At 44.1% G+C, this 26,026-nt stretch overlaps 4 protein-coding genes across 9 annotated transcripts in view; all 4 read left to right on the forward strand.

Annotated features, from left to right (window-relative positions):
• Positions 1-1,982: 1,982 nt before the first annotated feature.
• LOC147312157 (uncharacterized) lies at positions 1,983-7,640 on the forward strand. Its single transcript, XM_086265885.1, has 2 exons — positions 1,983-3,214; positions 6,472-7,640. Exon 2 carries the CDS (start codon positions 6,548-6,550, stop codon positions 7,028-7,030), a length of 483 nt encoding a protein of 160 aa, XP_086122011.1. The 5' UTR covers positions 1,983-3,214; positions 6,472-6,547; the 3' UTR covers positions 7,031-7,640.
• Positions 7,641-7,828: 188 nt separating this feature from the next.
• LOC147312158 (activin receptor type-2A-like) lies at positions 7,829-17,448 on the forward strand. Of its 4 annotated transcripts, none has more exons than XM_086265881.1 (12): positions 7,829-8,597; positions 8,991-9,210; positions 9,870-9,988; positions 10,108-10,262; positions 10,836-10,859; positions 11,157-11,300; positions 12,311-12,454; positions 12,653-12,786; positions 12,857-12,971; positions 13,676-13,814; positions 14,127-14,257; positions 14,385-17,448. In XM_086265881.1, exons 1-12 carry the CDS (start codon positions 8,543-8,545, stop codon positions 14,598-14,600), a joined length of 1,596 nt encoding a protein of 531 aa, XP_086122007.1. In that variant the 5' UTR covers positions 7,829-8,542; the 3' UTR covers positions 14,601-17,448. The 4 variants fall into 4 exon arrangements, with proteins under 4 accessions (XP_086122007.1, XP_086122009.1, XP_086122008.1 ...); XM_086265882.1 differs by having other exon boundaries at positions 7,833-8,597; positions 14,409-17,443; XM_086265883.1 differs by lacking the exon at positions 10,836-10,859 and having other exon boundaries at positions 7,831-8,597; positions 14,385-17,446.
• A 564-nt stretch (positions 17,449-18,012) lies between these two features.
• LOC147312159 (uncharacterized) lies at positions 18,013-23,276 on the forward strand. Of its 3 annotated transcripts, none has more exons than XM_086267155.1 (5): positions 18,013-18,291; positions 20,531-20,582; positions 21,508-21,663; positions 21,897-21,989; positions 22,163-23,276. In XM_086267155.1, the coding sequence occupies exons 3-5, from the start codon at positions 21,550-21,552 to the stop codon at positions 22,400-22,402; spliced, it is 447 nt and encodes a 148-aa protein (XP_086123281.1). In that variant the 5' UTR covers positions 18,013-18,291; positions 20,531-20,582; positions 21,508-21,549; the 3' UTR covers positions 22,403-23,276. The 3 variants fall into 3 exon arrangements, with proteins under 3 accessions (XP_086123281.1, XP_086123280.1, XP_086123279.1); XM_086267153.1 differs by lacking the exon at positions 18,013-18,291 and adding an exon at positions 18,695-19,529; XM_086267154.1 differs by having other exon boundaries at positions 18,016-18,291; positions 20,531-21,663.
• A 791-nt stretch (positions 23,277-24,067) lies between these two features.
• Positions 24,068-26,026, forward strand: part of LOC147312160 (kinesin heavy chain-like) — a 52,326-nt gene continuing 50,367 nt past the window's right edge. Inside the window, exon 1 of the mRNA XM_086267321.1 lies at positions 24,068-24,353. Coding sequence (XP_086123447.1) covers positions 24,222-24,353 — 132 coding nt within the window. The 5' untranslated portion in view covers positions 24,068-24,221. The remainder of the gene's footprint in view (positions 24,354-26,026) is intronic.

Consider the following 26,026-nt stretch of genomic DNA (forward strand, 5'->3'; position numbering starts at 1 on the left):
AGGATAAGCGGAAGCAAATGGATGGATGGATGTCTTCCTTTTGTTTATAGTTTTGTGTAGCTAAATAAAGGCTCGCTTTTTGTTCATCAGCTCACTCTGCCTCCATCGTCTCATTTTGGGTCTGCATCCTCTTCACTCCACGCCGTCTGCCTTTCTGGATATAGAAACCTGTTTCTTTTATTTTACTGTAAATTGCTTTGGTTATAAATGTGCTATAGAAAGAGAATTTACTTACTTATTGGTCCACAGGTGGAGACTAAACTCAGTTTTGGTTGGGTGTCAAAGGTTCTGACAGTTTTCATGTGGTTGGATTCGAGTAGCACAGCTAATAGAATTAACTCTGCTGAAGAATTATAGCCGAGTTTACAGTCCCAGTCTTAGGAGACCAGAACCGAATGGACCCGGTTTAAAGTAAGCCCACGGTGTCAGTGCTGAAGCCTACCTGAGTTCCTGTGGACCATGAGAGGCTGAGCTTTGTGATGATGAGGCTCGTTGTTCTGCAGACTGAGTTTCTCCTGCCTCCTGAATGAGAGCTGTTATCTGCTGAGGATTCATTTAAAACACGTTTTGAAACTGGAAATGAATCGGCGTCTTATCGAGGCTGCTGCTCATTTTAAAATCAACATCATTTCACAGGCGTGCTCGGTTTCTGATAGGAAACACTCAGGGTCGGGATAAATGATGGGCTCTCAGGCTTTAATTAATCACACTTGAAAAGACTTTGACCTTCTGGGGAGAAACAGGAAGTGTCAGATGTGACGGGGAAACGATTGCTTTAATGAAGCCTGTATGATCAGAAGTCGGAGGACTTCAGGCCACCGTCAGAAACTTTCCTGATGATCAGCTGACATCGTTTAGCTCTTCCGAACATTTCAAACCAACAAAGAGATGAAGGAGCTGTTTTTTTTTATTTTTTATTTAAACCGGCCTCCAACGTTCAGACACGTGAAATTAAAGCTCCCCGATCACACTTCCTTTGGTGACCTCTGGGTCAGATCGCTGTTTCAGCTCCTGTCAGAGGCGGCGAGGACGAGTCTCATGCTTCAGGCTGGAAATGTGTCTGACTGTTTGTGTTAGGAAATCACCACAGGCACCGCCCTCGCCCACCGATAGAAGCTCATGACATTCATGGTTAAATTTCAGGTCATAAACATCTGCGTCAAATAACATTAAATATTAAAGAAACAAAACAGGCAGATAAAATAGAAATGCATTCAGTTTACAAAACTCATTAAAAATGTAATTAAAAAAATCAAATTCCTGTGACATCAAATAATGTAAACAAAATACAACGAAATGGGACATAAAATTAAAGGAAAATAAACAAAATGCTATTTCAAAGAAAATAACAGATTAAATCAATTTATACAAATAATATAACATTTAAAATATTAAAAGTAGTTCGATGGGTCTCAGTCAGGCAGGTCATTGAACATCAGCACACAAACGTCTCCAGTTTGCTTTGTTTGGATGGAAATCGAAACGCTGCGAGAGGGCGGGGCCAGAACATGACAACGGCGAGGACAGAGCCCGTTTATCATTGTCGTCGGTTATTTAGACGCTCATCTGCGTCCTGAACATTCACCAATCAGACCTGATCAGAGGTACAGACAGAAACACACAGTAATAGTAAGTTTAGTAGCATACATGTCAATATCTAATAACAGTAATTATGATATAAGGACTGATGTTCTGAGAAAAGCTAATCAGTTTATTGATTATTGAGCTTCAGTTTAAAAATATATTGATATGATGATGTTGGTGGCTGTGGGACATTACGGATCCTCATAGCTGAATGATGATGCAGCAGCAAGTGATCAATATCACTTATAGTATCAGAGGAACAAGCAGCGATAAGTGAAGAAGCAGCAAAAAGAAACAAGAAGCTCAGAGTGATGATCGCAGTCACAGACTAACAGGAAACAGGAAGTCAGACTCAGAGGAGACACTCTGATAGACGAGGTCACACCCATTATTTTATTTCTCCTGCCTGATGAAGACTCTTCCTCCTCGTCCAGCTGTAATCTTTAAATTCCTCATTATCGGACAGAGTGGCAGCAGATCGAGCTCTGATTGGATGAAGGCAACATAATGAGCAGCAGCTCCTGCGGCGTAATGAGACTCTGCCTCACAAAGACTTCTTGTCTTCACCAGGAGGAGGTGAGAAACGGAGGCGCCGCCGGGGTCAGGAGGTCATAGATAAACGCTTCGTGTCCAGACACTCTACCGCCGCCATCGATGGGTCTCAGAGACAAAGTTCGACCTTCAAGTCAAGCCTACCCGGTGTTACTTGCCTGCAGCCTCTGGCTGTGAACTGAGAGAACTCTGAGGGGGAGAAGTGATTATTGATTGATGATCAGTAAAAGCTTCAGACCAGTTTCAGCCTGCAGAGACGATTGAGCTGCTGCTGCTTCTTCTGTGACTCAGATTAAAGCCTCCCTGCATCCTGACACCTTCTTTCTGAGAAATAAACCAACAGACAGGAAGCAGAGCGACGGCGACACAAAGGCCGAGTCAGAGGCGCTCATGCAGAAACAACAAGGCGCTAAAAGGCCGTTTGTGGCGTCTCCATGTGGTCGATCTTTGACTCGCCGCCAGCTGAGCAGAGAAACCGGCATGATGTCCGCCGGTTGCCAGCTCGCTCAGACACCGGGGCGCTTTTCTTCCTCCTGACTCAGAGCAGGTCTGCAGGACGAGGAGGAGGAGGAGGAGTGAAGGCTCCCTGCGGGAGCAGGAAACACTCGTCAAAGGAAGAATGGGTGTGTTTGGAGAGCCCTCGGGTGCGTTTGGTTTTAGTGTTGGCTGCAGAGTTGGTCGGCCAGCGGGGAGGAGACGCTTCCACGGCTGAGCCGCTGTCACTTAGCAACACCACCTTTTAGCTGGCTGAAAGCTCAGGAAGTCCCCCAACAGCAGGACGGACACCATGAGAGACGCTGCCACCGTCCAACGGGAAGAGGAAGAGATTAACCCTTCAGTGACAGCAGGAAGCAAAGCGGTTAACAACACCCGATCAGTGACTCCATCATGTATGATTAATTATTGTTTCATCTCCACACACAGGAGGAGAAACAGGAAGTGATGCCAGCTGTGGTTATGGATGTCTGAAGACTATAAACAATCTGCTATCAAACCCTCCACTCACAGGAAGATGGCTCTATGGTGAAGCCACTGACCAATCAAGGTCAACCTCTTGCTGCTGAGATCCCTCCCACAGGTAACTCCACACAGAGTTTTTATAGAGACTAAAATAGAGCGATGAAGATTTTTCAGATTTGGTCTCGGTGCTGGGACGTGTTCGAGGCCCTCAGTGTTATAACAGTTGTGATCACATATATACATAACCAGCAGGTCGGACTAACTTGGTCTGTGGACTTGTTCAGGTGTTTCTCTGCAGCTTGTTGTGTCAGCCGTCCCTCCTCTGAACAACAACGAACAAAAACTAGGCAAATATATAAAAGTGGAAAAGTTCAGCTGCAAACTCGGATTAATGATTCAGTGTGGATCTGAAAGAAAACAGCTGAGCGCGGAGGATATTCTGACTCTGTGACCTGCAGACATCTGTGTGTGTGTGTGTGTGTCTGTGTGTCTGTGTGTGTGTGTGTGTGTGTGAGTGTGTGTGTGTGTGTGTGTGTGTGTGTGTGTGTGTGTGTGTGTGTGTGAGAGTGTGTGTGTGTGTGTGTGTGTGTGTGTGTGTGTGAGAGTGTGTGTGTGTGTGTGAGTGTGTGTGTGAGTGTGTGTGTGTGTGTGTGTGTGTGTGTGTGTGTGTGTGAGAGTGTGTGTGTGTGTGTGTGTGTGTGTGTGTGTGTGTGAGTCTGTGTGTGAGTGTGTGTGTGAGTGTGTGTGTGTGTGTGTGTGAGTGTGTGTGTGAGTGTGTGTGTGTGTGTGTGTGTGTGTGTGTGTGTGTGTGTGTGTGTGTGTGAGAGTGTGTGTGTGTGTGTGTGTGTGTGTGTGTGTGTGTGAGTCTGTGTGTGAGTGTGTGTGTGAGTGTGTGTGTGTGTGTGTGTGAGTCTGTGTGTGAGTGTGTGTGTGAGTGTGTGTGTCTGTATGTGAGTGTGAGTGTGTCTGTATGTGAGTGTATCCTGCTGCTCAGAGGTTCGATGAATGAAACATCTGAAGGTCGAGTCTTTGTTCTGGGGCTCGGATCTGGCTGCCAACATTATGACACAGTGCATTATGGGAAGCGACGGGAGGCGTCCCCCCAAACATCATGTTGAGGCTTTTATTCTTTCATTTATTCACTCTGGTTTATTACAAACTCTCTCTCTCTCTCTCTCTCTCTCTCTCTCTCACACACACACACACACACACACACAGAAACACACACACTCACACTCAAAGGTTAATATTTGTGTTGAAAATCATAAGAACAGGGACACACTGACACAAAGGCTGGAGTGTGCTGCTGCCCCCTGCTGGTCACTCTCCTGCCAGCAGCCACTGATAACAGCGGGCTCAGTGTGACTCTGACCTGTGGTGTTACAGCCCCCTCTGCTGGACTCACACCATCACTGCTCCTCTCTTCATCCCAATCAACAGAGAACTTGGTCAGAGTGTTTGACAGATGTCGGGACAGACATCTGTCAAACTCAGCCACACACTCAGACACAAACTAAACAATAGTGTAGCTGTGCAGTGAGGAGTGCTAAGACCTCTACACTGCAGACATCAAACAGCCACTTCATAAACACACAACATAGAAGAAGAACCCCAAACTGTGCTTCATATCCTGACTCTTAGGACCTCCACACCTGTAGTTTTACTCATTATCAGTCAGAGCTCTTCCTCATCCTCCTCCTCTTCTTCTTAGGTGCAGCCCTATAAATTTGGTACAACCTTTGGCCTCTCCCCTTTTCTACAGTCCCCCTGTGGGAGAGGTTGGGGTCATTTCTTTTCCAACACTAATTATATCTTTATCCATCCTGATATTTCTGATTGTGTATTTTAGTTGTGAGGGTCTCACAATGGTTTCACCTGAAACCTCTGCTGATAATCACCCACACCTGTTTTCACACCTTGGCTCCCGTGATTATGGCGATGATCAAAAATGGGTCCATGACCCTGTTAAGGGACCACTCCCAACAGGGTTTAAAATCAGGGACTCTCCATCATTTACATTATCATAGCGCCCCTCGAGGCAGACGTGTTTGCTTGCTCCGCTCTCAGATGCCGACTTGTTGTTGTTTGTTTTTTGTTCTTTTTGCACTGGATAAGTGCTGTGCTCTGTTAACATATCCGCGACAGGCACTAGTGGACATAGGTAACTCACACAATCTCTGACTGTCCTCTTTTCCCCGGATATGTCCACTTTTCACGTTCTGTCCGGGGGGATTTTCGAGATTGATGAAAATGTCCTGGTTTTCCTACAGAGGACCCACATGTGTGACGTCATCCCTGAGCTGTGGCTGTGAGTGTTGTTCTGCGCTCACAGACGGGACAGACAGCACGCAGTAGTGATGTCTGGTGATGTTTAAAACCAGCCAAAGCGCAACTGCAGCTTTCAGACGAACTGCAAAAGAAATTTCCGTCGTACCATCCCGATACTGGTCATTTTTCTTATAGAGATGAGACCTTGTTTCTGTACTATTATCTAATTCCAGAGGTTTTTAAGTTATTTTCTGCCCTTGTTGACTTGTAAAAGTCTATATGACATTTTTGTTTCACCATTCATTAACCAAGAGAAGTCATCGTTTAAATATGTTAAAATTTTCTTTAAGCAAACAGTATTACTAAGTTCTTCATGACTGGGCCAAGCGTCCTCTTTTTTGGAAATCAAAATATGGTCACCCTAGTGTGCTTTCATTAAGAAATCGTGGCGGTGAAACGTGCAGACTATCCAGAAGCACTGTTCGCCAGACGTGGAGTTTTTAATGCTACATGCCGCCCTTACTATCTGCTGCGGGAGTTGTCAGCTGTGTTTTTGGTCATTGTTTACATCCAGCCACGCGCTAACTCCGCAGCAGCGCTCGGCAAACTCCTTGACGACATCAGCGCATTAGAGACAACTCATTGAGACGCTGTTTTTATCGTCGCCGGTGACTTTAGTGAGTGCAACTTACGGACTGTACTCCCAAAATACCATCAACGTGTGGCCATTCCTACCCGTGACAAGAACACCCCTGGATCATATTTACAGCAACATACAGGGTGCATACAGGGCTGCACCACGTCCTCACTCTGGACAGTCTGATCACATCTCCCTGTTCATGTACCCGGCTTACAGACAGAAACTGAAACCATCAAACCTGTGAAACTGTGGACCCCAGAGACTGCGAGTATCCTACAGGACTGTTTTGCCCAAACAGACTGGGATGTGTTTCAAACTGCAGCCACCAAGGGGAACTGCTCTGTCAATATATGCAGGTTTTAGATGTGTCCTTGATCCATCACAGCTGATTTAAATGGCTAAATTACCTCCTCAACATGTCTTGAAGTTCTCCAGAAGCCCAGTAATGAACTAATCATTTTTTTCAGGTGTGCTGACCCAGGGTGATATCTAAAACCTGCAGAACACCAGCTCTCGAAGCCTGGAGTTGGACACCCCTGCAGTATGCCTACTTTAGGTAGCTTTAGGTACCTGGGTGTCTACATCACTGAGAACCTCACCTGGACACTGAACACCCCACAGCTGGTCAAGAAGGCTCAGCAGCGGCTGTATTTCCTGAGGAGGCTGAGGAAATTTGGTATGTCGGCCAAGATCCTCAGCTGGTTCTACAGCTGTATTGTGGAGAGCATCCTGACCAGCTGCATCACTGCATGGTACAGCAGCACTACTGCTATGGACCGCAAACGCCTGCAGAGAGTGATAACAACTGCAGAGAAGATCATCAGGACCCCGGTGCCCTCTCTGCAGAGCTTCTACCATCGCACAGTCCAGAGGAGAGCTGCCTCCATCCTCAAAGACCCCACACACCCCCAACACGGACTGTTCACACTTCTGCCCTCAAGACAAAGGTTTAGAAGTGTGAAATCCAGAACATCTCGACTCAACAACTCCTTCTTCCCCACTGCCATCAGACTCTTGAACAGCTGACCTATTTTAACAGTAATAATATTTTTTGTACATCAGGTCATCTCACATATTGCTCTTTTGCACATAAATCTATTTAATACTTCAGATGTTTTCTCCATTTATTTATTCATGCTATTTGTATTTTAGCTATTTGTACATATTAACCAGTCTGCGTGTGGACAGCAGACAAAAAAAATTTCATTGTACAGAGTAATGCATTTTCTTGCACACATGACAACAAACGCTTTGAATCCTTGAATTAGATGAATTTGGTGTTAGAAGTGAAGAAGCTTCTTGGATGAAAAGTGAAATGTCTTCAAGATGTTAAAGAAGACCAGACGTTTTTCTTTCCAAGCTCCTTAGACTACCATGACCTGGATTACTGAGGACCTACATGATGTTAGTTCAGTCGCTAACTGCTGTTTCCACCACCAAGTGACGAAACAAGTTTAAAGTATAAATCTCAAAGGCCAGAAAGTTTATAAAGCATTTTTAGATTTTTTAGGTTTTATTTGGATTATAGTACAAAAAAAATTAATAAAAAATAGTTTTACTGAATTTTGATTGGTTTATGGAGGTTTCTTTCCGCTTTTATTTTTCTCCATTTTTCTGACAGCCCACCAACCTCTTTTCAGTGGGCGGGGCTTTTCCCTCATTCCATGGGCTCTACACACAAACACGGCTAATCATTGGTGAATAAATGGGGCTCCGGATTGTTCTAGGCATCCTATTGGTTTTTGCAGGTGCCCGTCAGATGATCGTGTACGCTGTGACAGGTGACTTTGGAAAACTGTGAAAAAAAACAAGCTGATCGCAGCGTAGCCGCCATCTTCCTCCTGCTGTCGGCCTCAGAGTGTGGAGTGGAAGTAATACGGAGACTAGGTGAGGGAGAGGCGGACAGGTCGGCTGTACGCTGTGAGCCAGTCCGGGATCGTTCACACGGCGCTTCCTCCCGCTGAGCGAACAGACGGGACGCGGATGCGGTTTGAGGTTTTCCTCCTCGGAGCTAAGCTAAAGGGTAGCCGGGCCAGCTAGCATCCGTGTGACCGAGCAGTGATAATCAGAGGCGGGCTGAGGCTACACCTCCGCCCGGCTCTCTGCGGGGAGGTGAGTTTGATCCAGGGTCACAGCACAGCTGAGGCTTCGCGGAGAATGGTGCAGGGGTCCAAGGTGAACTGTGCTTCATGGCCGGAGGTTCGCTGATGGAGTTACTCCAGATCAGTCCTCTGATTGATAACCTGTCAGTTCGTCGATAAACCGATTTCTGCAGCATAAACCTTTACAGCACCGCTCCAACCCGGCGAGCAGCCTGTACTGGTCCTCAGGTCCGGATCTCCTGACAGCGCACCATGTCTCAGGGCCTGCCCAGCTCCTGGGACCCTCTTCCCGAGTGCTCTCACGGGGCGTCCCGGTGAACGGACCGCAACCGCTGCTTGGACTGGGACATGGTTCCGGTGCCCGGAGTCCTGTTGTCAGTCAGAGGGAGCGTAATCCCGGATTAGGATTGAAACTAGGATTTATCTGAGCAGCACCATGGGATCCGCCACCAGGCTGGCCTTCAGCGTCCTCCTAATCACCTGCTCCTCAGGTGAGCACACCTGGCTCTAACATCATCACCACAGACACAATCAATTAGAAACCAGAGTGTAATTCTGATGTCACAGGAAACAAGCCCCAGTAAATAACTCTGAGCTGCTTTGATCCTAATCCAGGCTCAGAGCTAAGATAGGCTAGAGCAGTCAGCTGTGTGTCAGTGATGCTGTCTGCTCACTGAAACGCCCCAGGGCAGCTATCCAGCAGCTTTATTTCAATGGTGTATATCATATATAGGTGATCTTCAACCACAGGTCACCTCAAACCTCCTGCAGAAAACCTGCTGATCAGATATTGGTCAGTTATTGATTAGCTCTTGAGCTGACAGGAAACAGCTGATCTGTACCTGTTTCAGTCACTCTCACGATGCTGTATGCTTCCTCCTCAGGTGCAATCCTGGGCCACACTCAGACTCAGACCTGTGTGCTGTACAGCTACAGCTCCTCCTCCTCCTCAGTGGAGGGCCGAGGGAACATCAGCGGCGTGGAGATCTGCTCCGGGCAGAAGGATAAGCGGCAGCACTGCTTCGCCACCTGGAGGAACACCTCCGGTCAGGTGACCGTGGTCAAACAGGGCTGCTGGCTTGACGACCCTAGCTGCTATGACAGGTAGGTGGGGCCAGAGAGGTCATGCTCAGGTAACAACAGGAAGTAAAGGAGCGCTTCTGTGGTTCAACAGGAGGATAGCAGAGTTTAGACCTGATCGGTTTATTGATTGATGATGCTCCCAGACCTGAACCTGACTTTGTTCGAGTACAGAGTGGTGATTTTATAAGTCCCCTCAGGGCAGGTGTGTTCAGGTGTATGTCTACCTGTAGTTGAATTGGTTTGCCCACGTGTTGCTGTAGGTTCACTCGGAGGACCAGAGTGATTTCAGGAGAAGAAGAGCTAGCTCACACTCACACACTCTGAATTAGTTAGATAGCACTAAGAACTTAGAAAAGTGTTTGTGTGAATGAGCGAGTTGTATAAAGCGCTTTGAGTGCTCAGAGTAGAAAAGCGCTATATAAGAACCAGTCCATTTACCATTACCTGTCACCAGTCACCCCATGTATCAATCAGAGCAATTGATCAGTTTTCATATGTGAACTGAGAGGTGCTGTAAAAGCTCACCTGTGTGAGCTCATGTGTGAGGTCACTTGAGAGTTCAGTGATAAAGCTGAAAGACATTAGTGCGTGTGAGGAGGAGACATCAATTGGGAGGGGGGGGTTACTTGAGTGTGGTGACCTCACCTGTGCATCAGCTCATCTGTGCTGTTTCCTGATAGGTGGGAGTGTGTCGAGAGGAAGGAGTCCCCTGACGTCTTTTTCTGCTGCTGTGAGGGAAGTCTGTGCAACCAGAAGTTCTTCTACCTGCCCAACAGCAACCACACGCCGCCGCTGCCCCGTACGTACCTGCTCATCTCGCACCTTATTCTGAAAATCTTTGATGTTAAAACGGAACCTTATAGTGAAAAGCCTCCTGTACTTCATGTTGTAACCTCTTTTCCGTGTGTGTTTCCATAGCGACAAATATCCCACTCACACTGCGACCCCCGGTGGTCACCGCGCTGATGTATTCGCTGCTCCCCATCATGGCCGTTGCCATCATCGTCCTGCTGTCCTTTTGGATGTACCGACACCACAAACTGGCCTACCCACCTGTGCTGGTGCCCACACAGGTGAGACCTTCTGTGAGGAGTGGGTCATGTGACAGTCAGGTGACTTCCTGCTCTGAGTTTAAAAAATGAGGAACAAACTTTTACAATAAATGCTTCATAACAGCTTTAATCAGCTGTCTGTTCTACAGGAAGTCCCAGCAGCAAGTGAACAAACTCGTTCCAGGTAAACACTGAAGCCAGGTGTACTGATCAGGTGTTTGTCCTGACACGTTCCTGCTGCTTAGTCCAATCAGGAAGTCAGGAACACCGTCAGGTTGACGTTCAAAATAAAAGACCTGAAGCACTCGCAGGGTGATCAGGAAAAACACTGTTTCCATTGTAACAGCACACAGAGCTGGTGTTTGTTGTAGTTTTTAACAGCATCATCAACTCTGTCACGTGACTGTGTCATGTGACATGGATGCTCTTTTTGTTACCTGTGTCTTCACCTCTGGGGTGGGAGGGGCTAAGACACGAGGAGGCGGTGACACATAGCTGGAGTAGTGAGGCAATGCAGATGTTTCAGAGGGAGGCTGTGAGTTAGCTCCACCTCTTCCTGTCTGTGTGACTCTGAGCTGTTTCTTTGCCTCTCAGCACGCCTTTCACATCATGGTCGAGGTAAGGAGACCCACTGAGCGTGCTCTGTCACCACCCGCCTTGTGTTCTCCCACTTTGGGTCTCTGAGCACCTTTATGTTTTGTGTCACATGATGTCTGCACGTCCCGCTCCTTCCTTGCCCTGCATGACTGTGTCAGCACGCCACACCGCCCATCTTTAGGCCAGCCCACTCTCATGGTTCTGTCACTCTGTGTTTTTAATGTACACATGTCCATGTGGGTGTGGCCCGACAGCCCTGACAAGATGTTCTTTATTTTCCTGTATCCTCTGTCTCTGATCTCCACCTGTCTCCCCCAGGAGACCGGCCCCCTGCCCCCCTCCCCCGTCCTGGGACAGAAGCCTCTGCAGTTGCTGGAGCTGAAAGCCAGGGGGCGCTTTGGCTGCGTGTGGAAGGCTCAGCTGCTCAGTGAACACGTCGCCGTCAAGATCTTCCCTGCCCAGGTCAGTGTGTGTGCCGTTAATCTTAGTGTGATATTGTTAATACAAGTAGCCCATTTACTACACAAGTGCTTACAAGCACTTTGGCAAAACGCTTGGCTGTGAGAGGAGCATCAGAGCGTTGGTCTTCACGGCTCTTCTAACATCCAGACACTGATGACCTTCATACAGCTGAGCACCAGCAGTCACATGACTGAAACACAAACATGTACGCACAGCTCGCACTGCTCATTTAACAAGAACAACAAACGGGTCAGATGTGAGAATGATTTTGTTTATTGTCGTAGAAACAGAATAAATGTTAAAAACATTATCTGATCCTTTGTGTGAAGTCTTCATGAGCAGCTGCGCCAGATGTTTCTGCTCCATATACATGAGCACATCTGCGTGAGGGAATAATGATGAGCGGAATATTCGTTTCCAAACACAGTGACAGCGCTCCAGTGAGATGTGAAAGTTAAATACAACGATCCAGTTTTGATCAAACAGATTTTCTCTAAAACACTGAAATAAGCCAAACATGATGTTTAACCTCCACTGAGTGGCCAAAGCCTGGGGAGATTTAAAAATGATGTGGCAGGAGTCAGGGAGAATAAGCCTCGACCTTTTGGTCAGGTGACACCTGGCGAGGCAAACTGGCCGTTCGCCCAGAGGGAGGTGATGTTTGGAAATATCCGTATCTACATTCTCGCCTGAAACGTCTTAAGAGTTACTTTGTGTCACAGAAACGGGCACATTTCAAACTTCTCTCACAGTTTTAGCCGCTCTCCTCCACCACGGCCACTTTTGAGTTTCAGTTCAGTTTTATTTCCACAGCACCAAATCACAACACCAGTCGCTTCGAGGAGCTTCATATTGTAAAGTAGATTCTACAATAACACATATTTTCAGATGAAATGCAACCTAACCCTTTGAATTGATGTCTCACAAGAGCACATGTTGAGAAATTACCTCTGTGTGAGGTCACAGTTGGGCCACGCCCCTGACTACTCTGACCTCTGACCTGTGCTCAGGAGCGTCAGTCTTGGCAGAACGAGTTTGAGATCTTTAGCCTGAGCGGGATGAGACACGAGAACCTGCTGCAGTTCCTCGGCGCTGAGAAGAGAGGCAGCAAGCTGGAAACGGAGCTGTGGCTTGTCACCGCCTACCATCACAAGGTAACAGTGACCCCCGCAGGCTGGAGGTGGAACTGCAGAACACTCCTAAAACTCCATTAGAACCTGGAAGAACGTGGAGCGTAGACGAGTTGGAGCGGGTTCAGTTTGTGAATGTGTGGACAGAAGACTGAGTCACTCTAACAAATTTGACCTCTGACCCTCAGTCTTCACTCTGTGTTCTCCATGACGTGTTTTCAGGGTTCCTTGACTGACCATCTTAAAGCCAACGTTCTCTCCTGGTCTGAACTGTGTCGGATCGCTCAGTCTATGTCCCGAGGCCTGGCCTACCTGCACGAAGACATACCTGCATACAAACCCGCCATCGCACACAGGTACGAGCGTACAGGCACACACACACACACACACACACACACCTGCCTGACAGCTCTGTGTGTTTTTCAGGGACTTCAAGAGTAAGAACGTCCTGCTTAAGTCCGACCTGACTGCCTGCATCGCCGACTTTGGCCTCGCTCTCAGGTTTGAGGCGGGAAAGTCTCCAGGTGACGCTCATGGACAGGTGTGTCCACCTGAGCTACGCCTCTGTCACGCTTTGTCATTACAGCAGTGACAGTGTAACAGTCAGTGGAAACAGAAATATCTAAGAGTGTTTAGCAAATGCATGATGGAGTTCCAGGTACACTGAGGTCCAGGTGAGGACAGTCTGGGTTAGGAAGAAGCAAATAGCTCCATCTGGTGGCTGATGGGTAAATATTCAAGGATGTTTGATAAAAGAAGAATAATTAGTGCTGGGATGTTGAGCTGGCCTGATTGCAGCTGTGCACAGCAGGGGAGGCGTAGCTGAACGGAGCAGTGTCCAGAGTGTGGGGAACCAAAGAGAGAAATGAGAGCAGAGCGGCCAATCAGAGGGTTTGAGGAGGTGAAGCTGCAGAGCGGATGGTGTGATAAACTCACTGCGTTTACATATTAGTAGCAGCTTTGAGGTTGGCTCTAAATGAGCTGTGTTTATTTACCGGTCACAGCTCGGTCTCCACAGTAATGACATCATTTAGATGCTGTTGTGTTATTACAGAGGTTTAAAATATGTGTGAGGACCTGCCATGAGGTCAGAGGGGGCGGGGCTTCAGATAAGTGCTGCGTAACAAGTTCAAACTTTATTGATATCAGTGATGTTATCCATGTCCCCTCCACCAGCTCCTCTGCTCTTTGTAGTTGTGTCATATCACCTCAGTAAACAGCTGATCTGGTTCCTGTCTGTGTCAGGTGGGGACCAGGAGGTACATGGCCCCAGAGGTCCTGGAGGGCGCCATCAACTTCCAGAGAGACTCCTTCCTGAGGATCGACATGTACGCTGTGGGGCTGGTGCTGTGGGAGCTCGCATCACGCTGCAAAGCTGCTGACGGTATGAAACGCCAGAAGGTCACCTGACTCACCAGGTCAGCACGTCAAAATTTAACAACAGCCCCGGCCTAGGCCTGGCCAGGGTCACGCCTGGTTGGTTGTTAAAGTTTGACCTGCTTACAAAGAATGGTTATGTGACATGTGAAGAAACTGACATGAACATGTCGTTGTGGTCGGTGGAGGCCAACGCCGCCGTCCTGTGTTTACGTCTTCACCTGCTGTGTGTGTGTGTGTGTGTGTGTGTGTGTGTGTGTGTGTGGCAAAGTGAAGACTGTCATTGACTGATCCGCACACCTGGTTTTCTGTGGTTCAGGTCCAGTAGATGAGTACCTGCTGGCCTTTGAGGAGGAGGCGGGTCAGCATCCGTCTCTGGAGGACATGCAGGAGGTGGTCGTCTACAAGAAGCTCAGGCCCACAATCAGAGAGTGCTGGCAGAAGCACGCCGTGAGTCACTACGCACAATGCACCAGCACATTACCCACAGCCGATGCATTTGTTTGAAGCATCAGGATGACCTCACCGCTGGTGTAGTTTATAAAGAAACAAGTGCTATGTTTGACCTCTGATCCAGGTCTCCTCTCTGCCCCCCCGGCAGGGTCTGGCTCTCCTCTGTGAGACGATGGAGGAGTGCTGGGATCATGAGGCGGAGGCGCGGCTGTCAGCGGGCTGCGTGGAGGAGCGCGTCGTGCAGATGCAGCAGTCGAGCGTCACGGCCCACGAGGAGATTGTCACGGTCGTCACCATGGTGACCAACGTGGACTACCCGCCCAAAGAGTCAAGCTTATGATCAATCAGAGCAGGGCAGGGACGCCAAAATAAAAGACTTCATGTAGGATGGAGAGTACAGATGTCAGAATAAAAGAACAAAGCCTGTGACTGTGCTACAGGTGTACAGGCTCGTGCAGGTAAGCACAGCTGATTGGGTCATCAGCAGGAAGTCTGATCAGGAACAGAGACAAACTTTATTCATTTTTTCACCTCCTGGAGCTGACAATCGCGTCCGCCATGAACCTTTTCACCTCCGATGACCTAGTCTCTCAGTCCTCGCCGCCAAGAGGTCGGTCTGACCTTCTGGTTCGTCTCGGGGTCAAACTCAGTTCTAGTAAAGCTGCTACATGTGGTCTCACTGAGTCAGTCAGGTGAGGACATCAGGAAACAATCATGTGATCAGATGTATTGATTATCGGAGAATAAAAACATCAATCGGTTTTACAGGAACACAAACAGAGCCGTATTTTTTATTTTCAAACACTAATTTCCTGTGTGAGTGTGTGAGAGAGAGACATGTAAGCTGACCTCTGACCTCAGCATTGTTTACTGATCCTGAGTTCTTCATAAGACGTGCATGCTGTGGAGACCATGCTTCTGTGTGATGCCATCTGAGTAGGCGGGGTCAGACTTAGGAGTCTCTTAGAGAAACAGGAAGTCATTTGATCATCAGGACAGGCTTTGATTGGTTGGTTATTTAGCAGCTGAACTCTTTGGGTGTCACCTTAAGCTGAGCAGCTGGAGGTCAAAGGTCAGCAGGACTGTTTTAACCTCAGATGAAGCCGATGATGTCAGCGAACACATCACTAAACCTGTGCTGCATTCAGAGCGTCTGTTTTCTGACTGCTGAATCTGTTCAGATGAGAACATGTTGCGTTCAGGTCCCTGTGCAAATCGAGGATCGGGTTTCCTGATTGGTTTCAAATATCCTGACATCAGGCTCAGGTCACGTGATCATTGTTCTGAACTCAATCGGGTAATCCAGACTTTCTCAATCAGCTCTAAGCATGGTTAGGAAGGAGGCGGAGTCAGAAGCATGGACAGATGTGCTGACAGCAGGTATATGAGGATCAAACACCTGCAGACAGAGCAGCAGGGACTGATGGAGCTGATGGCACTATCACACTCTGACATCACTGCTGTGAGTGATGTCATCAGTTCACAGGTGCCGTTACTGTAGCTGCACGCCTGACGGATCAAACACACCTGAGAGTGAAGTCGGTCTACAAACTTCAGTTAACTTTAAAGTCTGCATCAACAAAGTAATGCTTTACTGTACTCAAAATTACTGAATTACTCTAAATTCAGTAATTTGTTGTTTGTTCTGTTGTTTGTGTGCCACAAAGGCTCTTCGGTTCTTTGCAGATAGAAAGGAAACAAACAGGTTTGTTTTTTTTTCTTCCTGCTACAATCATCTGATTTCAGTTGGTGTGTGGAAGGACGAGAATGGTGGAGCGGTCTACAGCGATCGATAGATATGGATGTGACCTTTATTTTTATTGCACAAAAGAAGAGAGCAACCGTAAAGTGCAGTACTGTGTCCAGGACAAACAGCTGCAAACATCTGGGCAGACGTGTTCATCTGGATGTTTTCAGTGGGAGAAACTTTACATCAGATGACTACAGGTTTCCAACCTTATTAACAAAATCACAGAAACCAAACAACCTCCGACTAAACGGATGGCACAACACGGAAGAGCTCAAGGAACTAACCTCCCAGCCCATTGTTCAGTGGTGCTAGTGTCAGTCATCATACAAATGTCATGTTTATAAGGTGGGAAACCTGCAGTCAGCTGAGACTGAAGATGTTACCTGGCTGATGATGAAAGGTCCAGATGAACAGAATCCACTTTTTGAGATTACTGCTTTGTCTTTTATTGGCTCAGGGGTTCACGTGTGAAGAGTTGGGGGTTTGATACCTGGTGTTAGTGTGGTCCTGGTCCTGAGACTGGAAGGTTGAACCAGGAAGTGTGTGTGCTGCAAGTCCTGTGCTGAGCCAATGGCAATAAAGGAACAGCTGCACTGTGATTCAAATGCTTTTTAGAGCAGCAGCGTGCTGTGTGAAACACTGCCCCCTGCTGGTAAACCCCAAAATGAAAGCAGTGGTGATGGCAGCAGCCTGACTGCCTGTGGGGTTTGATCAAAGAGGAGGAATTGTGTCTGTAGGTTCTCAGTCCTCCAGGTCAAGGTGATCTAAGGAAACGACTGGATGTATTTCTGATTCCTGAAGATGTTTCACAGACTGAAGCTTCTTCAGTTCTAAAACCAGATGGTGGAGCGTCGCAGGTATTTAACCCATAGTGGGAGTTGTACCTTTTTGACCCACTGCTGACCATGTGTCTCATCACATGAGCCAAGGTGTGAAAAAGGCTCGGAAGTGAATTTCTTCACTGTATCCTGTTTATCCCACAAACCTAACAGTGAATCATGTTCTGCTGCAGAAGAAGAAACCAGAACATTTAACTGTGTGGTCATCATTATTATTATCATTATTATTATTGATGCTGTTGTTGTACAGTCTGTGATGTAAGAGAGTTTGATCTGTTTATGAAAATCATCATGTTGGTCATCAGTCGTCCAACCTCTTCTGATTGTTTATGTTTTGAAGCAGTCTGAGATCATCAGAGGATGAACTGGAGACGAATGACGAGTGGAACGTAGATCAGTGGATATACTGATCACAGGCACACATGTTTCTTCTGTTTTCAGATATTTGCCAACTAAATTAAATTTGAATTAAAATTTATATGTTGATATATGTTAACCCTCATTCTGCCGGCATATTTAGCATACCGAGTATTGACGCCTTTCTGGGGACTCAAAACTAATTTACTGTGAAATTTAATATGTTCTAATAAAATGTCCACCCATCCATCCAGATGTTACTAACAACATGTGCTGGGTAGGTCTGCCTACTTAAATATAATGTAATCTTTATTCCATTTTAAACAGAAAACAGCTGATACAGGGGTGTGTCATACTGAATTTATGGTTAGAAAGTAAAAAACTGTCCTAATTGAGTATTTCTACACAGTGGTGTTAATACCGTTACTCCAGGAGCGTAACCGAATACTTCTAGAGATCAGATCATCAATGACCCTGAGCATACTCTGATTTATCGGGTTAATTATTTATTCTAATCATGAAGTTGTCAGAAAATTCAGATTTTTGAAACGGGAATGTTTCTCAAGCCTTCTGAAAATCCACCAATCCTCTTCTGCTTGTCCTCGTCAGGGTCTCGGGGGTGGGAACTGGAGGCTAGCCCAGCTTCCATAGGGCAAGAGGCAGGTACGGTCTGTCACAGGGTCACACAGAGAGAGGGAGAGAGAGAGACAACCATTTGCACTCATATTCACACCTATGGCTAATTTAGAATCACCCCACACTGAAAAAAGTGATATTGTCTCCTTTTAAATATAGCATATTATATTTTGGTATATCTTTTCAATTCAAATGAGTAATTCCTGTCTACATATATAATTCGAGTAACTCCAGAATACATTCCCTGCGTTTTAATCCAATTAATTTTAGTTAATTAAATGTAGCTCAAAATGCTTAAGTATGTTTTTCATAGCCTCCTGCTGGGCCATTTTGCGCATGCGTTAGGACAGGCCACCATTTTGCACGCGGACTGAAGAAGCGGACTCTTTGTGTGCTGCAAGCGGGCTCAAGTTAATCGCACAACTTCATATAAAGGTGGTCTAGCTTCGGTAAGTAAACCTTTTACGGTCGTTTTTGTTTTATTTTTTTACCTCAGTCAAAGCATGTTGACTCTTTAAGACGTGTGCACATGGAGAAAGAAGTCTAAGTAGTTGTACACCTCTGAACTTTGTCATGAATTTGACTTAAGCTAGCTATGTGCTCTATTAGCTACTGCTCTATTAAAAGAGTAATTGTATTGATGCGTTAAAATGTCATATGTTTTTAGCTTAGTTCTTGTGGCACACTTTGTACTAACAAATTATGGAACGAGGCAATTTCTCTGTAGTTAGCTGTAAAGTTCACTGTACAGTCGCCTGCAGTTTTAAGTTGAGAAATCGTCCCTCCCGCCACAACATTGGCATTAAGGAATAGTCGGGCAGGGGAGGGGGCTTCTGAACGCACCTGCACAGTCAGGGGTGCAGTAGGAAATAAGTAGGATTGGCGTTGCACAACGTCTTTTGTGCAGAAAAAAATAATGGTTGTAAACTGTGGAGGAGAATAACTCAGTGGTTGCCAAAAATGTGAGATCAAAAGGCACTGAGAGTGATGTTTGTCAGAACTGAAATTAACTCAGAAAAGAAGTTGCTTCACTTGATAGAGCTGTTGAGTGCAAGACCTGTCAGCGGTCTGGTTTAGCATTTAAAGCCTCGCTACGTGCTTCCAAACCGCTGCATTTAATCTCAGAGAAAACTAACACAGAGAAGTAAAGCAAGTGTGTAAGTTCATCTCTTTATGTTTGCATAGTATTTCCATGTTGAGCTTAACAACCGATGTATGGAGCCACAGCTGGACTGGCTGTCGGAGTTTTGTATTGAGGGGGAAAGGAAGCGATTTGTTTTATACTTCAGCTAGAATGAAAAAAGACACAAAGCTGGAGTTATTCGGTGTCTTCATGCTGAACAGCTAAAACTTCTTCCCTCATTCTCCCCCCTCCCTCTCCTGTTGCTACTTCAATCATGAAACTGATCGATTATCAGGTGATCGGCTTTTCTGTCGCTAGTCTCTCTCATTTGTTAGTCACCCAGTTTGCGCTAGAAAGAGGAAAACGGCAGATAAACAACAGCAGCACGTTTAAGCTTGATAAGCTGTTGCTAGAATTTTTTTAATATTACTTCTAGTATCCGCTTATGTTTTCTGGAGCCACAGCCGTAATAGCTGCTGGTCATGATAGTTTGGATATGTGGTGAGAAGGAAACATGAAGGTGAAACCAGGAGAAGTTTTTACTGAATCATTAGAGCTGAACAGGTGATGGAGAAACAGGTTTACATTTTAGGTCACATGAATGAGTTGAAGGGAAGTTATGAACTGTTTCTGAGAGACAAATAACACCAGGATCCTTTTCTATGTAGCTGACATCTGGTAACTGTGCAGGGGCGGATCTAGCAAAGTTTTGCCAGGGGGCCAGGTAGGGCATTAACAGGGAAAGGGAGACACAAAGACATAATTTTCTTTCTTATTCTCATTTAAAATGTCTAGCTTTTAATAAATAATTATTCTAAATCTTACTACCAAAGTGGTGATCTGGTTAAATGTATAGAGATCCATTATTGTATGTAGTAAATATTAAGTCTAATATATGCCCTAGTAATAGTAGTACATATAGCACTTTTTCCTTTGGGAAGGTACGCTGTCTGCGCTGTCTGCAACTGTATTGAAGAAAAATGTTGAATCAAATTATTATAGAAAAATAATTGATTTCTGTGCATTAAAGTAGATTACGTCAATTAAGCATTATCAGGCGAAGGGTGCGGGGTGGTTTCCTAATATTTTTGCTGGGAGTTGGCAGTCCTATTAGTTAGTTTAATATTTCTATGTACTGTTTAGAATACCTGAATAAGGAGGATGGTGTAAGTTTTTTAGGTTGATCAGTATTGCTGAAGTATAAAATATTTTGGGTGCAGTGTATTTTTTGCATACAGGTATAACAGAATAGCTTTAATGTTTTGTTTTTAAAACTGAGTATGAACTTATACAAAATGCAGCAAAATATTTATAAAAACAGTTTTATTTATTATAAAATACACTATATCGGATTCATATCGGCATCGGCAGATAATCAAATTTATGATATCGGTATCGGACATAAAAAAGTGGTATCGTGCCATCTGTAGTTTGCACAGAGGCACAAGTAAGATTTGTTTTGTTACAAGGGAGTATCATGAAGTAATGCACTAATGGCTTGGAAACGGTAATTGTTTGTCTTTCTAAAGTTTTTTTTTTTTTTTTTTGTCTTCCTTTTCTGGCAGATTTTCTTCCCCTTATGTGTTACTGTTTATTCAAGAAGATGGTGTTATTTTGGTAAGTACATGCAAATTCCTTACATATTTATCACAACAGTATTTGTCACAGTATTGCAGGGACAAGTTTATCTATCTCATCTTAAGGGTTCTTGTGATTATTAATATTGATATTAATTAATATCAATTAATATATATGATTAAATTTCTTTTATCCAGGACAAAAGAAAAAAAAAACTTGCGAAAGTGAAATGAAAAACAGGAATTTAGTTCTTGTGAGTTAAGAGGATGCAGAGCATAGGGTTAGATGGAGGTGGATCATTCACTGTGGTGATCCCTGAAGGAAACAGCCAAGAGAAAAAGGATCAGATTGCAAAAAAAAATGTGGTTTGTTTGCATACATGAGTCCTTACGGTACCCACAGGACTCCTGAAGTATAAGTACTCTGAAGTTTGCAGAGCAATTTCAGAGATGTTTGGGGCTTACATGGCAAGCATGTTTTTAGTTGCACATCTAAATTTTCTCTGCTCTCTGTTGCTGATGGCAGAGTTCTGCCCCGCTGACCTCACAGGTGAGACACTCCCACCAGTGGACAAAGAGCACAGGAAAATGTGTTGCCAACCACCTGAAACAGACAAATATCTGCTTTTTAAAACCCTTTAAACCCGTTAAATGGACTGATGCCATTCATTTCTTCTTTGATTAACAGTAGTAACATCCTTCATGCACTGTATACTAACCCATATGATAATCATGCTTTATGAAGTGATGGCAATTGCATTGTAGCATTTAATGAAGAAATAACAAAATAATCATACCAATGTTTAAGCACCAGTCTTCTTTTTTTCTGTGTGTGTGTGTGTGTGTGTGTGTGTGTGTGTGTGTGTGTGTGTGTGTGTGTGTGTGTGTGTGTGTGTGTGTGTGTGTGTGTGTGTGTGTGTGTGTGTGTGTGTGTGTGTGTGTGTGTGTGTGTGTGTGAGATACAGGTAAATGCTGAATTCCAGTGTATTACAACACTTCAACTGGAGATGACCTTCGCGGCACAGTTAGACAGAATTACACCTCAGTTGATGACAGTTTTCCAGAAGAAGGGCGGTGTTTCTGGGCAGAAACTTGCCCACCACTTGCAGATCATGCAAGAGGTAAATCTGAATATTGCAAATTCTATTTGGATTTCTTTTGTCTTAAGTGGCAGGTCACTGGTGAGTCCAATAAGCCGTTTTAGGTGACCAGCCAAGCAATCTAAATTTTGAAATTTCATATATAAATTTTATTTACTATGTTTGAACTGACATATGATAAAATTTACTTATTGCGAATGTCAGACATTGTTCTTTTTTCCAAATTGGTTTAATCAGCAACTCTCTTTAAACAGGCTGAAAGTGATGTTAAAGTGAAAAGGGAAGCACTCAGGGCACTTTGCCTCTACCTTGGTGAAGAGGACGGAAGCCTTATTCGGGAGTTCTTTGTAAGTCATTTAAGTCATTGTAAGCAAGTCATCTATACACACACTTTTTAGATAGATATCTGTGTGTGTGTGTATTACACACACACACACACACACACACACACAAACGACTAGATTGGAATTTAATTGTAGAGTTAATTGTTTTTTCTTTTACCTTTTTATTAAATGTTTAGGACATTGAAGGAGATGATATCCAGAGAGACCTGAAGAAACACACCATGGGCATTTATGTCATCAACAGGGAGGATGGACAAAATGGACATTATGATGACATTGGAATATTTGTTGAAGGGGAGATAGTCATGGACAACATTGGATCTCTGGCGCAAGCTTGTGCATTGATGCTTGGAGTAATCTATGCACTAAACCTAGCCTTCCCCAAGGAATTGAAGGACTATTATGAATTCATTTAGAAAGTGTTGATGGGATTCGATGGTGAAAAGCTCTCCCCCAAAGTCTTTGGGCTGAAGAACAAAATTGCTACTGGATAGGAAGATTTCTAAAACCACACATCAAGAGAATGCTGTTATGTAAATTACCAATGACTGGTGCTCTTGTGAATAGGAGTGAAACTCTTGTACAACCATCATTTGTTCTGTGTTATGTTTCGATTGAACATTTTAACTTTCAATAATGAATGTTTCACGTGTGGTACATTTGAGTAGCTTGAAGAGCAACTTTGTAATTATTCAGTTATAGCTGCTGCCCTGCGTATAATCAGTGTTAACTCAACCGGATAAAAAAAACAAAAAAAACCATTCATGATTACCACACTGCAGCACACTGGTAACACTTTAAAGACTATTAATTGTTTTGAAGCGAGTATGTTAGGTCAGAAAATATGTAAAACATTCAGAATCTTCAAGGAAGGACTAGAATGGAAAGACAGTGGTCAATAAGCAGTAAGGAAAACACAAGTTTAATTTTAAGTCTAATTACCTTATTAAAATGCAATTTCTAAATATGGATCGCAGAACAGCAAGTCTGAAACTGGTTAGTTTGTGGATGCATCAGTTTCTAATTGTGATACATTATACTGCTGGTAGTGTTTTATTCTTTTATGTAAGGAGTTTGGTTTTTTTTTTCTTTTTTAGAGGAAGAGAAACATTGGTTAACATTTCTCTTGTCTGTTGTTTCTGTTTTGTTTGAATACAGCTTTTTAAAGCTACTAGTTCATAGGCAAAAGTTTTGTAATTTGTATTATACAAATTGCAGCAATTTCCCTTAGAGATGTGGATTCTTATTCTGTTTGCAACAAATTTTGCATTAATAAATGATGTGAAAGAATGTTGTAGTTTTCATTATTGACGTTTTTAAAAACTACAAATCAGGGTAAGCAATATTTTTTAAGTAAACTTAACTTAATTGAAATAGAGAGAAATTAACAATTTGATTGATTTGAATATAAGTTTGGGACATAAGTGTAAAGGAAACAAATTATTCTGGTACATTTAACACGACCTTAGTTGGACTTACTAATAATATTTGACTAAGACGTATCCACAACAGTTAAGTTAAAGTAGCTTAAAAATATATGTTGGTTTTACTCGCTTAAATTAAATTCAGTGTACTTAAAAAATATTTCTGGATTCAAACAAATTTATTTCGTGCAACCACTTGTCATAAAAAAATTGAGTAAATTGAACAAAACATTTTTTTCAGTGCACTAACGACACCTGTTACACAACTGTGGGAGAAGCACCTGGAGAGAACCTGCACACTCCACAACAAAGGCCCCGCCCAGGTGGGGGCCAAACCGCCATCCTGTTCCTCTTATGAGGCAGCAGTGCTAACCACTGTTCCACCTTATCACACATTTATTTCTAAATTAATAAACTTTGTTCTATTCACTTATTTTAAAAACCCTTCTGACGAATAAAAAAAAAAGTATAAATGTTTATATGAGTTTTATTTTGTATCAATTTTGTTTTTCAGGGGAAAAGTCGATGAAGTCTTAAAGAGCCTAAAACGTCATGAGTCAAATATGACCCATTGGCTTTAACCCGAACTAAATCATGTTCACGCTGGATGTGAAGGAGGACTTCATGTCCCATGGTTCTTTGCGGCTCGGTGGTCCAGGGTGGACCTGTGAGAGGTGGAGCCTTCAGCCTCCTGATGGAGAAGCAGTAACCGGAGATCGCAGCCTCTGAGCGGACCGTGTGGACCCGAACCAGAGCCGAGCCTCCCGGTTTGTGTGTGTTTCCGCGTGCGTGTCGGTGCTTCTTGTCGGTGATGGAGGCGGCGGAGGGTGGCGTGTGCGGGGTGAAGGTGATGTGTCGCTTCAGGCCGCTGAACGAGGCGGAGCGGAACCGCGGAGACAAAAACATCCCGAAATTTAACGGAGAGGACACCGTGGTGGTGTCGGTGAGTACGCGCGCGCGCGCGCGCGCTCACACACACACACACACACACACACACACACACACACACACACACACACACACACACACACCGTGGCGGTGTGTGTGTGTTGTTTAGTGTGCAAACAAACCTGCTGTGTGTAACTGCAGAACCACTGCACGCTGCTCCTCCTTAAATCAATCAGTGCATTGTTTGCATTGATCAATCAGGAGCAGCTGCTTCAAAGCAGGAGAGTCAAACATGTTCACTGCAGTTCTATTTATACAGCGCCAAATCACAGCAACAGTCGCCTCAAGGTAGATCCTACAATAATAACAGTCATATGACCCCCTATGAGCAAGCACTTTGGTGACAGTGGGAAGGAAAAACTCCCTTTTAACAGGAAGAAACCTCCGACAGAACCAGGCTCAGGGAGGGTGAGAGAAGGAAGACAGGATAAAGACATGTTGTGGATGAGAGACAGAGATTAATAACAGATACGATTCAATGCAGAGAGGACTATTAACACATAGGCTTTTTCCCAATTCAGGGTTTGCATCCTTTGGAGGATAAGGCCTTCACTGTAGACCGAGAAGGCCGGAAGTGCGATGCTTGTGAAATAGGATGTCTAGCTTCCATTGCACTGCTCATGTTGCCTAGCAACCATGATAATAACTGCTGGAAACATTTCATCTGGCATTGTTTGACAGAAATGAAGGACAAATTTCTTTTGTTCATCTGTTTGTTTTACATGAGCTCTGTTTGATTTGATAAGTATCTGAGGCTGAAACCACAGGACTGTAAAAACATGATTGTTGGGCTTCATTTCTGTACTGAACAGTTGTTTGACGATTAGCTAATACATAACAATTAGCTAATGTTGTTCATGACACTAAAGTCACTTCACTGGTAATGTAAATGTAATATGGCCAATATTAAAGTTATTATTATATTAATCATTATTAGTTATTACCAGTGTTGGGCAAGTTACTTTGAAAAAGTAATTAATTATAGTTACTAGTTACTTCATCAAAAATGTAACTGAGTTAGTAGCTGAGTTACTTTTCCTAGTAATTAATGACTTTTAGAATCTTGTAACTATTGCATTACTTAAAAAAAAGTTTAACCCTCTGGGGTCCAGGGTATAATTGGCCGTTTTTGACTACTTTTAATTTTACATATACACTTAATTTTAAGTTTTCATTTTGACATACTGTATTAACACAATTGATCAAAAATCAGACAAAAAACATACAATCCGAGTAGAAAAAGTATAAAGTATATAAAAGTATTTGTTACTGTAACAACCACGATGAATCATATTTCATAACTTTAAATGCAAATATAAATTGTCAATTTTAAAATCATACACTATAAAAAGAATAACCCTATTCAAATTTAAAAAAATGATGTCCAATTGTCACATCCAAAATATTTGACTTCATAGAATCCAAATTGAGTCACTTGATATGACCTGATACTTTTATGTTGATATAAACAATATTACTAGACTTGGCTGAAACTTTAAATTTTGCATTGATCCAAATTGATTTTTTTTACATAGAACCATATTTTAATTATTGAACCAAGCTAATATATTGAAATTTAACCAACCTAATGTATTCACATCGAACCAAATTAACATGAACTAATATGTTTGTGTTGAAGCCAGGTAATTGATTTACATATATTCAAAC

The sequence above is a fragment of the Aulonocara sp. 'chitande type north' Nkhata Bay genome, linkage group LG16 (genome assembly GCF_057382095.1).
Source record: "Aulonocara sp. 'chitande type north' Nkhata Bay isolate Kocher_YH1m ecotype deep benthic linkage group LG16, A_spYH_male_GT1.1, whole genome shotgun sequence".
Lineage (NCBI taxonomy): Eukaryota > Metazoa > Chordata > Actinopteri > Cichliformes > Cichlidae > Aulonocara > Aulonocara sp. 'chitande type north' Nkhata Bay.

Bases quoted from the DNA above. Each gene is read 5' to 3' on its own strand.
- LOC147312157 (XM_086265885.1), top strand. From the start codon at position 6,548: ATGCCTACTTTAGGTAGCTTTAGGTACCTGGGTGTCTACATCACTGAG.
- LOC147312159 (XM_086267153.1), top strand. From the start codon at position 19,480: ATGAAGGTGAAACCAGGAGAAGTTTTTACTGAATCATTAGAGCTGAAC. The intron at 21,664-21,896 runs GTAAATCTGAAT...CTCTTTAAACAG, and splicing joins ACTTGCAGATCATGCAAGAG to GCTGAAAGTGATGTTAAAGT. The intron at 21,990-22,162 runs GTAAGTCATTTA...TTAAATGTTTAG, and splicing joins GCCTTATTCGGGAGTTCTTT to GACATTGAAGGAGATGATAT.
- LOC147312158 (XM_086265881.1), top strand. From the start codon at position 8,543: ATGGGATCCGCCACCAGGCTGGCCTTCAGCGTCCTCCTAATCACCTGC. The intron at 8,598-8,990 runs GTGAGCACACCT...CTTCCTCCTCAG, and splicing joins CCTAATCACCTGCTCCTCAG to GTGCAATCCTGGGCCACACT. The intron at 9,989-10,107 runs GTACGTACCTGC...GTGTTTCCATAG, and splicing joins CCACACGCCGCCGCTGCCCC to CGACAAATATCCCACTCACA.